This window comes from Rhipicephalus microplus, chromosome 2, assembly GCF_043290135.1.
Source record: "Rhipicephalus microplus isolate Deutch F79 chromosome 2, USDA_Rmic, whole genome shotgun sequence".
NCBI lineage: Eukaryota > Metazoa > Arthropoda > Arachnida > Ixodida > Ixodidae > Rhipicephalus > Rhipicephalus microplus.
The window spans coordinates 46,372,169-46,385,124 of record NC_134701.1 but is presented as its reverse complement, the minus strand read 5'-3'; the positions used below and the strand labels follow the sequence as shown (position 1 = coordinate 46,385,124).

The 12,956-nt window shown below is 43.3% G+C and overlaps 2 protein-coding genes across 2 annotated transcripts; both read left to right on the top strand.

Annotated features, from left to right (window-relative positions):
* Nucleotides 1–5,232: 5,232 nt before the first annotated feature.
* Nucleotides 5,233–6,292, top strand: LOC142789056 (uncharacterized). The gene is made up of 3 exons (XM_075884983.1): nt 5,233–5,746; nt 5,839–6,015; nt 6,083–6,292. The coding sequence occupies exons 1-3, from the start codon at nt 5,723–5,725 to the stop codon at nt 6,290–6,292; spliced, it is 411 nt and encodes a 136-aa protein (XP_075741098.1). The 5' UTR covers nt 5,233–5,722.
* A 6-nt stretch (nt 6,293–6,298) lies between these two features.
* Nucleotides 6,299–7,845, top strand: LOC142796235 (uncharacterized). The gene is made up of 2 exons (XM_075886432.1): nt 6,299–6,545; nt 7,012–7,845. The coding sequence occupies exons 1-2, from the start codon at nt 6,426–6,428 to the stop codon at nt 7,480–7,482; spliced, it is 591 nt and encodes a 196-aa protein (XP_075742547.1). The 5' UTR covers nt 6,299–6,425; the 3' UTR covers nt 7,483–7,845.
* Nucleotides 7,846–12,956: the final 5,111 nt, after the last annotated feature.

Sequence of the window (12,956 nt, the reverse complement as noted above, 5' to 3'; positions counted from 1 at the left end):
AAGGAGACAGTGATGTACAGTGCCTCAAAAATCACTTCGTTTTCAGAAGCTCATGAAATAAAAAGCAGTTTTATTTTTTAACGAGTGAACACGTCTCTCTCTTTCTGTCTGTTTTCAAACTTTGTATTATTTCACAAATTTCTTGCTAGCTTTTTTTCTTGCAAAGCTAATTTTTACAGTTCATTTGTCGATATTTGTATTATTGACACTTTTGTGTAATATATGTTCAGTGACAGTAAAAAAACTGTACAATATTTAAAATAACTGTGTCTGCAAATACCCTGTGTCTCTGTACTGTACAACTATGTTTCTAAATTCAGTAGGTACGCGTTTTGTTTCACAATGCAATTTTTTAAATAGTAAGGTTGCGTGGATAACAGTGGAAAATACTACTTCCACTGAGTGTTTTATTCAACACGACAGTGATATGCATTAGGTGACATGAACCGTTTTCTGCTCCATATAACAACTTTTTGAAAACAGCTCGGAACATTTTTGAACGTTAGACGTTAGATTGCCCATCAGTATGGGAGGGACAACTGCGCTATGTACTTGTTAAAGTGGTAGGGACTACGCTATGCCTTTAGTGTCCATCTTAAATGAGAAGTTACATTTGGCGAACGCCTAGGCTCCAACCGTTGTGAGCACTGTGAGCGTTAACAGCACGCAAGCTTGCAGCGCATCGCTAATATAGAGAGAAATAAGTTGGCAAAGAACCATTGGGCGAACGCGCGGCGTAGCGAGAAATGGCACATTGTCACAAAACAATTAACGTTGAAACAAGTTCGTCTCGTCTTAGTTTACGCGCGGATGAAGACCACAGCGCGAATTCTACAGGTGATATAACCAACTTACCTCAAAACAACTGACATCCGGAGTAGCTCAAGTGGCACGCCTTCTTCGCCAGCTGGTAGCCCAAACGAACGTTTGAATGAATAAAAAATCGCAGCACACCAGCTGCGTAAGAACACAACTTGTTTCGGCGACACCGTCAGCGAAAATCCCACATGTTTCGGCATAAGTTGTAAGGCGTACGGCTTCAACTAGCTTCACCGGCGTATTGCAAAACTAGCGTTATGCGAGCGTCTAGGCGCGCCGCGTCTTGCACAAAAAAACAAACAAACGGAAGTACGTTTAGAATAGGTGTTTGCTTTCAGCCTATAGCGGCACCATATTTTCTCTATACATCTTCTAGTATATGATATGGAAACACGCGTCCCGGAGTTCCAAGTTACTGACAGAAGTACTACCTTTACTGCGATACTAACGCGAGTGATTTTGAGGTAAGCTAGACAAGCCACCGCCGGATGGTAACGTACAACCCAAAAACCAATGGCCTCACCGAGCGGCTCAACAAGACCATCGCCAAGACGCTGGCTATGTACGTCAACGTAGAGCACAAAACGTGGGCCGCCATCCTTCCGAATGCAACCGCATACAACACGGCACGTTACATGAAACAACGCAGATGGCACTATGAGATTGCTCTACGGAAGCAACTCGGCCAGGACGCTCGAGGTCATATTACCAAATGTCCCTGGCGAAGAAAACCTCGAAGCGAACTGCCTACTTTCAGTGCACCCAAGAAGCATGACAACTCGCCCGTCTCCGCATCCAGATTTTCTCCGCATCATATTTTCGCATGAACTGTTTTTGCATGATCTAATATTTTCGCTTGAGCTTTTTTTTTCCGATCTCATATTTTCACTGTATTTGGCTGTGGGCAATGCGAAAATAAAGTTTGGATTTGTATTTCGATTGGATTTGGATAAATATCAGTGTACTTGACGTTTTTAGTAATTCCTTGATGTCAGCACAGCTACTGCACTTTCCAAAATATGTGGAGCCACCTCTGAACGCTTCGATCAGAGCCAGGAAACTCAGCATAGATAATTAGTCACCGAGTGCTGGGCATGAAACCGATTCTCAAAATGTATGTCATCTGCTGAGTTTACCGACAGCCTCCTTTACAACAGGTACTCTATTAGACACAATTTTGCATATTGTTACGGCGTGTGATTAATTACCCAAACAAAAGCTATGACCAAATGTGCTTTATTTGTAGCTGAAATGAAACAAGCATATTCTTTGTGCTTCCGCTGGGCCAACTCCTCGTTCCTGTTCACCTTCTCTTGTGGCTCATACCCAGTTTGGAGCATGAGCTAAGAATCGAGTGGTCTTCATTAGCGTATCAACTGGCGAGGGCCAAGGCGAGCGCTAGTTCTCTCACTGAGCCCTCCCCCCACTTTCGCCATTGCTCGCTGTTTGCTGCACGCAGAGAAAATGGAACAACTAAGACAATGTATTTGTTCACCACAGTAATCACTCAATTATATTGTTACAAGAAACTGAAAATAGTACAAGGGAATAGTGTTGCAACATAGCAAAATTTTGCCAAGATTCCTTCTGGGATGGTTTTCCTTGAAGACTCTTTGCGGTACGTTCCACCTATTCGTTGCGTCTTGTGCTCTGGAGTTGCAGAGCAGGCAAGCGCTGAACAGGGGCTCTCTAACATTACTTGTTCATGCTTTCATTCTCTTGTGACTGACCGATGCAGTTATGAATTGGAATGTGTAAAGTTTTTATAGACCGTTAAAAGCATTAGCTGGTTAAGGAAATCATTCTCTTTTGTCGAAAAAGAATACCATCACGGCTGTGAGACGATGATTGTGGCGAATATTTTTAAATTTTTAAATTTTCTGTAGTCTCTGATCATTTTGATTCGCCTTGCGTATGATAATTTGGATCGATGGCGTCTGCTTACAAAGTGGCGACGAATATAGCCTTAGACACCAGCACAGTTGAAAACTTAGCTTTTATCTCGCCCCGCCACTTTGGCCACCGGACCAAAAAGAAGGTGAAAGACCGTAGCAGAGTCCTTCAATGCTTTTCTGGTCACGAAACTCCGCCGTCACTCTATGGGAGAGCTTCATACGCTGCCCGAAACTGCCGCGATGCGGCGCCACTGCGCCACAGAAGGCATCGTTCGGGCTGCTCGCGTACTGAAACAGACTGAAACGCGTGCGCACAGCGAGACAAACTGGTGGAAGAAGTGTGCGCGCGTGTCCGAGTTAGCCAAAATGTTGTGAGACGACGATGCCTAACACGTGTTGCGTGCCGGGGTGTCGTTCCGGCTACAGAGGAACGATCGAGAAGGTGTCGTTGTTTTCTTTTCCACCTGACAAGGACCAGCGCGAGAAATGGAAACGGGCCATACCGCGGCAGGAAAGTGGCGACTTCAACTTTGAGTCCAAATATACACGTGTGTGTGCGAAGCATTTCGACGCCTCGGACATTGTCACTACTTATGATTTCAATATCAACGGCGACGCCGTGTCCCTGGAGCGTGACAAGCCAACGCTGAAGGCTGACGCTGTCCCAAGTACTTTGGTGGCCTTCCTTCGTATCTCACGAAGCGTAAACCTCGACCCCGCTCATCGACAAATCAATCACCGCGCAAACGAGCACGTGAGTTGTCGTGCGAGACGGAGGAGCAACGAGCATCGCCGACGACCTGTTCAGACCGCACCGATGCTGCATCAGTGAATGAAGGTATGTAAGCGCTAGGCCAGATTACATCCGTGTCGTCGTGTATGAGGGTATCGTCTGAGTCTGTAAATTTGAAACTGCATAACTTGTTTTTCTTCACTCCTTTTCTTCTTCCTTTTTTCTTTTTTTAGCAGATGTGGCACTGACCAGTGAAACGGTCGAAACCTACCACACGGACACAGCTTGTCAGACAGACCGCTTGGTTGACTGCGCCAGCTGTGCAGCAGTGCAAAAGTTGAGGTGCCAACTTCGAGCTGCGAAGCAGCAGCTTCGGCAATGCCAAACAAAACTCGCCGAGTTCCGAAAGAAGACTGCCAAGTACGAACGACAACAGCAGAGCCTTCAAAGACTTTCCGATCGCGAGAAACTGATTATTGATCAGTGCGTGATGAAGGCAAAAGCGAAGTCTGCAAGAGCCGTACGGTAAGCTTCAAGCACTACTTGACGAATATGGTTTACGTGTAAAGGCGATGGAATATTCACGTGGTAATTTTAGATATTCACCAAATTAAAAGCTACATATCCGGTGTTTTCTGAACAAGTGTCGGCTCTATTCAAAATCAGCTAAGCGTTCAAAACTACCATGAAATACGTTTTCTGCTTGAGTCCACCTTTACTGCGCTGACTCTAATACTTTAAATCATGAAACAATGATTTTCGTCCATATAAAAAATGTGCCCTTTTTACTACTACGAGTGGCTTATTCACACCCTCATAACCATGTTATCGTGATGTGTTGATCTTTTTTTCGCACCTTACTGCTATTGTTTTGAGCACGTTTATAAACAGACAGTGAATGATTGTTCTTATGCGCAGTTTCGTTGAAAACTTGGAGATCCAATGTGCACTTATTTTCTCTATTAATTGTTCTGGATTGAGAATGCACCATAGATCTGTGTCATTTATAGTGGCCTGCTCTCATTATGAAGGTTTTGGCCTGCATGTTGATCAGGTTTCCACTGTGTACACAGTGCAATGTGCATGTTCACATTACCCCTTGGCATGCAGTTACACTTGGTTAACAGCAATGTGTCTTTATGCTTGATAGCATTATGGAAGCACTGTGCTAGCATGTTTGTGCATGTGAATGAGATTTGCACCCTTTCGTTACCAGGTATAAGAAAGACTGGTTATATGACTGCCTGCTTTTGAAAACGAAGTCCACATCTGTGTATACATATCTCCAAGAGAACAACTTTCTACCCTTGCCAAATCCACACACACTCTACTGCTATATGAAGAGCTTGAAAGCCGACTTTGGCTTTGATGCGCATGTATTTACTGTGCTCAAGGAAAAGCTGCTCACTTCCCCTGAAAGTGAACGACGAGGTTTGAAAGCACATCACTTAACCTGAATGCTGTGTGGTTTCGCCTTTCTGAAGTGATAGAAATTATTTTTTTTTCTTTCAGGTGTGCTCATGTTCGACGAAATGAGTGTCAGGAAAAGTTTGCACGTCCGAGAGTCTGACATGAAAGTCGTTGGTAAGGTTGACTTTGGAGAACATACCAGGCCAGCAGACCGTGAAAAGGATGCTGATCATGTTTTGGTCTTCCTGTTTCGACCCTTTCTGGGGGGATGGTCGCAGACTGTGGGTACCTTTTGTGCATCAAGTGCTGCCCCGGGATCAATGCTTGCAAAGCTTGTGCTTCAGTGGATTGTACACTTGTGTAATGCTGGCGCAGTTATAGATGCTGTGACATCTGATAATTCAACTACCAATCGGTGTGCCTTGAGGTCCTTAGGTAAGTGTTTAACACACAAGCTCTGCTGCAGACTATCTGGAAAGGTATAATTTATTAGTTGCTCATTTCTTTCAGGAATTCGTGGTGACATGAAAGACCAGCAGGTGTCGTTTCAGCACCCATGCGACCCCTCTAAGGTGATCTATGCTATCATTGATCCACCACACTTATTTAAATGTATTAGAAATAACCTGCAGAAAGTTGGGAAGTTTTTGGTAAGTGAAATTATTACTGTTCCTGTGATATAGTCACTCATATGATCTCATCTCGAGTGACAATCTGACATTCCTTCTTTCTACAGCTGCCTCAAGGTCAGGAAGTGTATCATGATCATTATGCAGCACTTCTAGAGTATGAAGAGCAACAGTCAGGGCTGCGTGCTGTACCAAAGCTGACGAGGGCACATATATACCCAAACGCTTTTCAGAAAATGAGCGTCAAACTTGCTGTTCAAGTAAGGCGCACAACGCTCAAGTGCACTTAGAAAAAAAAAATGCCTTTTTGATGTGACTCACAGTGAAATGCAATACAAAAATTTCTTTTCAGCTCTTCAGTGAATCCACAGCTACAGCCATGATATTTTCCAGTGAGCAGGAATCATGCAAAAAGCTTCACGGGTCTGCGGGAACATCTGAATTCACCAGACAAATGAACAGACTCTTTGACTGCTTGAACTCCCGCAGGCCTGAACACGTGCAGTACAGTGAAGCTGAGCATGTTGACGTGAGAATAATTACTTTGCTCTTGCACACATTTTTGATCTCAGGCTAAATTCTTTCTTACTTTATAGACACTGAAAGAGGGAATCTCATGGTTGGACAGGTGCTGCAAATACATCGAAAGTCTGCCAAAGCAAAGGCAGGTCTGCTTTTTAAGCAAGCCCACCTGTGAGGTGCTGAGAATAACTTTGCTCAGCACAATATCATTGGTTGAAAACCTCCTTGCCTCAGGGTTTCGCTACGTACTAGTGGGAAAGTTTGGACAGGACCCATTAAGGTAAGCATGTGCACGTTCTCGCTTGATAGTTAAATAGTAATCCTTATTTTTTCTTTCAGAGATTTTTTGGCATTATCAGGCACGTGGCTGGTGACGGAGGACAACCAACAGTCCAGCAATTTCTGTTCATTTATAGAATGCTCTCTGTCAAAAATCTTGTCCAGCCGCCTCAGCAAGCATCAGTTGTAGGAGACGGCCCACAACTTCTCCTGAAGCTCCAAGACCTATTCCAGAAGGAAAAACCTGCTGCCTGTCACGTGAGCAAGAATATATTAACAGGGGTTGAAAGGGTAGAAATCTGAGCCAGATGGTAAGAATTCGTCAGGGAAAACAAAATGAAAAAAAAAGTGCAGGCAAGGAAGAACACAGTAGAAACGCTTTGCGGAGCGATATCTCCTGAATAGGATGAAACTGATCAAAGCGTATTAGTTCTTTAACTAAGTTTTCAGGATAGTTTTTAGGCTGCATGCATTTAGGTGCGATGTTTCTCATTTCTAGCCACACTAAGCTGTATGAGCATTACATATGTGCCAGGGGACTGTGCAGTGCAGGCAGTATCGAAGATTTTGCAGCCATTAATTTGGAGAAACCGAGCTGATTTCTGATAAAGCCTGGATTTCGTCATACAAAAGGTGTAAAGCAATACTAGGCATTCAGTACATCTTTTTCGTTCGGTACACTTTATATGTTCAGCACACCAGCAATACAGTGTTTGCATTTCAGGCGGACTGTTTGGCTATTCTCTTTGATGAAGTACTTTTAGAGCCAGGAGAAACTGTGGAGCAGGCTTCACTTTTGCAACATCAGCAGCCTCCTAAGGAGAAGATCTTGGACTACCTCGCTGGATACGTTGCAAAGAAGTTTTCCTCGCTGAGATGCTCAAGCTGCGTAGAAAGTCTGAGGAGTTCAGAACGACCAGCAACTGGCCTGATTCTTGTTAAGTCTAAAAGTTTTCTCCTTGTGCCCTCCAGCCAGCTCGTCACACTCCTTCAAATTGTGGAGGATCACATGGAAGCGCACACAGTTGAAAAAACTGCTTGTTCTGGTGTGTACATGAATATTGTGGAGGATGTTTTGATGGACCCTCGGACTGCTTCAGCTGCTGTCGGTTGCAAGTCACATTTTGTGAGCACGACTGCAGAGGTTGTTCAGTTTTTTCTCAAGGTGCGTTTGCATTTTTTTACGAGAGAATGAAACAAACAGATGCAAGCGAAAGGGTGCGCTTCATGTCCAGCAGGGGGTGGTAAAAAACCAAACACTCAAAGGTAACTTTGCACCCAATCCATATCTCACATATGTTGCTGTCCATTCTTCACGTTTTTTAATTAGCTTTTCATGAACTGGTGCACTGGTGTTCTGTGTATGTGGTTTGTTTTAAATAAAATTAATAAATGGTTGTGCTTGCATATTGCTTTCGCACAGGCACCTTGAATGTATTTTTCTTGTTGAATTATTTTTTTCCTTCTGACACTGACAACAATATTAGCATCGATGATTGGAATATCTTAACCCCTCGTATATAGTCGGCCATTAGAAGAATCAAAGTAACTTCTTGTGTGTTTTTGTCGAAATCACGAGCGGCTTAAGTTACTGGTTTACTGTCTCTTCTATATGAGACTGCTTATAAAACAATGGCCTAATTACAATACACTGTCAACTGTGTTCGACCTTACTTTTCACGTTCGTCATGATCATAAACTAAACGTCGCACCGGTTGATTGATGGGGTTTTACGTCCCAAAACCAGCTGTGATTATGACAGACCCCCCGTGGTGGAGGGCTCCGGAACAAATTTGACCACTTTAACGTGTACCAAACTCCAAGTACACGGGCCTCAACATTTCGCCTCAACCAAAATGCAGCCGCCGCGGCCGGGATTAGATCTCGCAACCATCGGATCTGTAGCCGGGTGCCATAACCGCTAGAACACCGTGGCGGGGCAACACGCCGCACCAAAGACTGCTATGAGGTTAGTATTGCTGGCATTTAAGGACTCTGATATTACATATATTGTACCTAAGGCTCGTAGAGGGATTTAATCGTTCGGTCCAGAAATTTCAAGCGCATAGAACAGGTGTTTTTTTTCTTGTCATGAAAAGAAGGCATTCTATGGAAGCATTTCTTGCAGTAATGGTTTAATTGTTTGGGTTTTCTGTTGTGAATAAAATGACACCAGGAGTCTGATAATGTTCACAGTTTAATAGAAATTGAGCGGCCGTGCCGTGCGAACCATCTGGCCTTATGCGCAACTTTGCGCAGTCGAGAGATTTCGCTCACTTCCGGGCGAATGGACGTGTAACAACTCGTATGTTCGCCTCTGTTTACATGTGGCACAGCAAGTGCGTTATTGCGAATGTACAGTGTCTGATTTCAGGCAAATTTCGAAGAGCTAAACCAGTTGCAGTATTGCGATGAACGAGCTGCGCTCCCCCGACCCTGACGGCTGCATTTCGACGAGGCGAAACGCAAGAGCAGAAAAAAAGGCGTGCGCTTTGATTTACGTGCATATAAAAACAACCCCAGCTGTTAAACATTAATCAAGAATCCCCCACTACGACGTGTATCAAAATCATATCATTGTTATGGTGTGGCAAACCCTGAATTTTTTTCATTTTCGACTGCGACTGCCGCGAGCTGCTTGTCCAGAGCTGTTAGTTTCTTTTCTCCCGGGTGCTCATTTCAAGGCAGACGTCGCGTTCACGCAGTCACCGACGCATGCTGAATGTTCCAAGTAAATGAGGGAAAGTGAAACGACTTTTGCAGAAGTTTAGAAAGCTTGGAAATCAAAGCAGACCAACACACTACCGCAGCGGTAGCGGACGGCAGCATGCCCTCACGAGCACAGCTGCGCCCCTTGCGGCCAGTGCTGGCTCCATATGAAGCTGAGGCGGCACTTTCGTGACCAGAAAAGCATTGAAGGACTCTGACCGTAGTTTTAGATGCGAAGCAGCTCTTTGACAAGCCTATGTAACGCTTTCCATCCGTGTATCCGTGCGAATGCGCCATGCCTTGTTCCTTTCGCGCCACAGTTGTTGGAATGATGTCAAGTAGTTCTAGTCACAGCTGCACGTTGACATCACTCTCTCTCACTCACCCGCAGCAGCTGCTGGCTCCTCACTCTCTCACTCATCACTCTCTCACTCACCCGCAGCAGCTTCTGTCGTGTGCACTGCTGTTGTTTCGCATCCCATGAGGGTTCCCTTCGGGAAAATGGTTCATAATTTTCCATCACTATGTAGGCTCAATCAAAAGACAGGCCAGTTGGTTTTTTTTTAACTAGAATTGTCTTTTAGGTTCAAAATACAAATAAAACAACAACAACGCACACAGGTACAGCGCTGCCTATTTCTCTCTCTAAGAATGAGCTTACAGTTGTGCGCACACGTCCACAAACTGCTAGCCGCGGTTTTGCTGCAAATGAAAATATTTCAATACACTCATATATCCATCTGTCCTGCTGCTATAAGTAGGCGCTACTATTGTGATCAGCGGCCAACCTACTTGAATTACATTTAAAAAGAGAGGTTCTCCAGCTATTCTAAAAACGTTTTATGCATTGATTAGCACGTGATTGCGCTGTTTGACGTCCATGCACTGTAATAAGCACCTCGCCAATTCACAGACTCGTGATTTCACCTAACAAACAGCTGATTATATGGCACACAGAAAATTTTAAGTGCTGAAGAACCAATGCCAAACATTAAGCTGGAGTGAAATTTTTTCATTCTCTTCTTCTTTACGTGGCCGTGCGTAAGCGGCCATTACGTGATGGATCATTTTCGCATCATTTGTTAACTCGTGTAACGAGCTGGGACTGTGTGCATAACTAAGAATGTTCAGACCAAATACAGGCAGACAACGACAATTTCAAAAGGAAGCAACGAAGCATAGATTGTGAATGTTTATGAGACTGTTATAAAATGGAAGCTGGCACTGAAGCTATAGGTGATGTCAACCAGACAAGACGTTCGTCTGTATAGTAGGAGTACATATGCAATGCTTATGAAGATAATTCAGATAGCTAACTTTGCAGCCATAATCACTGCACCGACTTGATGTTAGCACAGTTTCTTTTCCAAAGCAAATTCAGACCTTGCGTGTTTCTGTGGCAGAATTCATGACTCCCACACGGAATGCAATGGTGTTCCATTTCTGCTCCAATCTAGATTTTTATTTTTCGCAGTCGTCTGATGAACGCTGTCGATGCCAGATTTTTAAAAGTTCTTGCGTTGTTATTACCGACATCTGTGGTCACCACGCTTCTAGGTACACTGTAAAAAATTACTCCGAGGTCGGAGTAAAACGCTTGTCCTCTAGCGTCCCCCCTACGAAGCAATTTTCGCTCCAGACATCGGGAGCAAAATCTTTGCTCCGGCTTGCCGGAGGAATATAGTGGTGCACCCGTAGTACTCTTAAAATAAATTTCACTCCGGCTGACCGGAGCGATTGCGTGCAGCTGCGGGAGTACTTTTTACTATAATTTTCCTCCAGCCGGCAGGACTGATTGCGTGGCACTTCCGAAGCATTCTTTGCGGGTTCCTCAATTCGGCTGTCCGGAGCTTTTGTAAGGTACCTACGGAGTATTTTACGAATGTATTTACTTCGTTTGGACAAAGTTTCAGTAAGGTGGACCAGTACTTTTTAAATTGTTTGCACAGCTATTTATTTTGTATGCTGATCGTTTCACGCATTGGTTAGATAAAAGAAGTCCGTATGCTCATGCAAGCACTGCAGAGGTACTGTGTATTATTTTCCACAATGCTCAAGCAGATAAAATTTTAGGAAACACTTGAGTTCTTATTCATTGCTTTATTCAAAGAACGCTGCCAATTCTGAATGATTGCCCAGCATTTAAAGAAGGAGACAAAAATAAGCAAACTAGCAAACGTCCCCAAAGACAAAACACAATAAGACAGATCAGATAAAATCAGCAGCATTGAAGTTCGAAGCACGGCGCTTCAAAATGAACCCCATAAGGCTGCAAAACGATTAATGCACGACAAATGAAGAAAGCGTGGCCACCGAGAACTATTCATCACCATCATCGAAGGACCATCCATCTGATTCATTTACGACGCTAGAGTTCAGCTGATTGCTTTCTTCATACTTTAGCAAAAATAATTATACATGAGAAATGCAAATGATGCTACAGAAACGGAAACTGAGAACACTCAAGCCACGGGCGCTAACAGTCTGTGAGTCTGTGAGAAGAAGCAACTTTTAAATCTGTCCCCCCCCCCCCCACACACACACCAAAACAGGATGAGCGTTCAACAACAAGAAGCACATCCGTTTTAATCTGGCGTGAGACAGCCACAACATGATAAAAACACACGTCCCTGACGCCAACAATGTTCAAAACCGGCCAAAGTTTTCTATATATATATATATATATATATATATATATATATATATATATATATATATATATATATATATATATATCTAAATCGATAGCTTTACTTTTGCCTAAACATTGAAAAACCATTTTTACTAAAATAGTCATATTTCGGTACTCTTGTAGACGGCATCAGCAGTTCCTATCCCTATAACTTCCTAATTTTATCAAATCATAATTTTGATTATAACATTCGCATTTTAGTGCGCGCTCATCGTCATACTTATAGAAAAGTGGGTTCTTACAGTTTGCATGGTTGCGGCCTGTGTTTAGGGAAAGCCTAGCTTCATCTCCTCTCTAAAATAGGTTTCAAAATAAGTTGGCATCGTTTTATTTTTCATTTGACATACCCGCTCTGTTTGATACCTGTCGTTGTGATTATTTTTTCAAAGTAATGATTGTATGAGCAAGTATGTCTTCAAGACGAACAGCTTCAAGCACAAAGTAAGAAAAAGCTCACAACGTAAAAAAATAAATAGGCAACTGAAAACACAAACATTATGCCACCTAAGCCAACTGCATTTTCATGGAAATAAAGGAAGGCCGACCGAATAACTTACCTAAACGATCCGTGCACACGTTCGGGGACCACAGAAGCGTCACGATGAGCATTCCAGGCTTGAAGAAATTTTCATTTCCCCTCTTCTCTTCACAAGCCAGTGTCGTTGCATTCCACAGGTCAAAACTACGTCTCAGCGCTGTTTGTACTCCCGTCGTCTGCCAAAAAAAAAACTGCAGCCACAGCCACGGCAGCATGACTGAAAATAGAAAAAAAAGCAGCAGCAAGAAGAGTGATCCCTACCATCAGCAAGGCTGAAATTACGGCAAGTTTTTCAAAAGTGTGGCTTCTCTTTTATTTCTTTTTTTCACAACATTGTCCCCTACATCTTGGAATGTTGAGCTGGCTGTCATATGGGTTATATTTGTTACCCCCACCTCCCTTTTTCAAAGAAACATCGAGCGCTGCACGACTGGTTCTGATAAGCAACCCTCTTCTTTTTTTGCATTCGCCGCCTCTAGTACCTTCAGTTTGCTTCGGCCCTCTCTTTTTTTTCCTGAAAGCACCACATCCCGCGAAGAGTCTAGTATACTTTTAGATTGATATCTCAGATACCACTTATCCAACCAAAATAACTTATTCACAAGTAGTAGTGCGTGTATGCGTTCTAAAAGTTTTCACCATTCACACTGCCCTATCTCAATACACTACATTTATAAATAATTACCACTAGAAATAACACTGATTTTAGTTATTAAAGTTTTATTAGTTC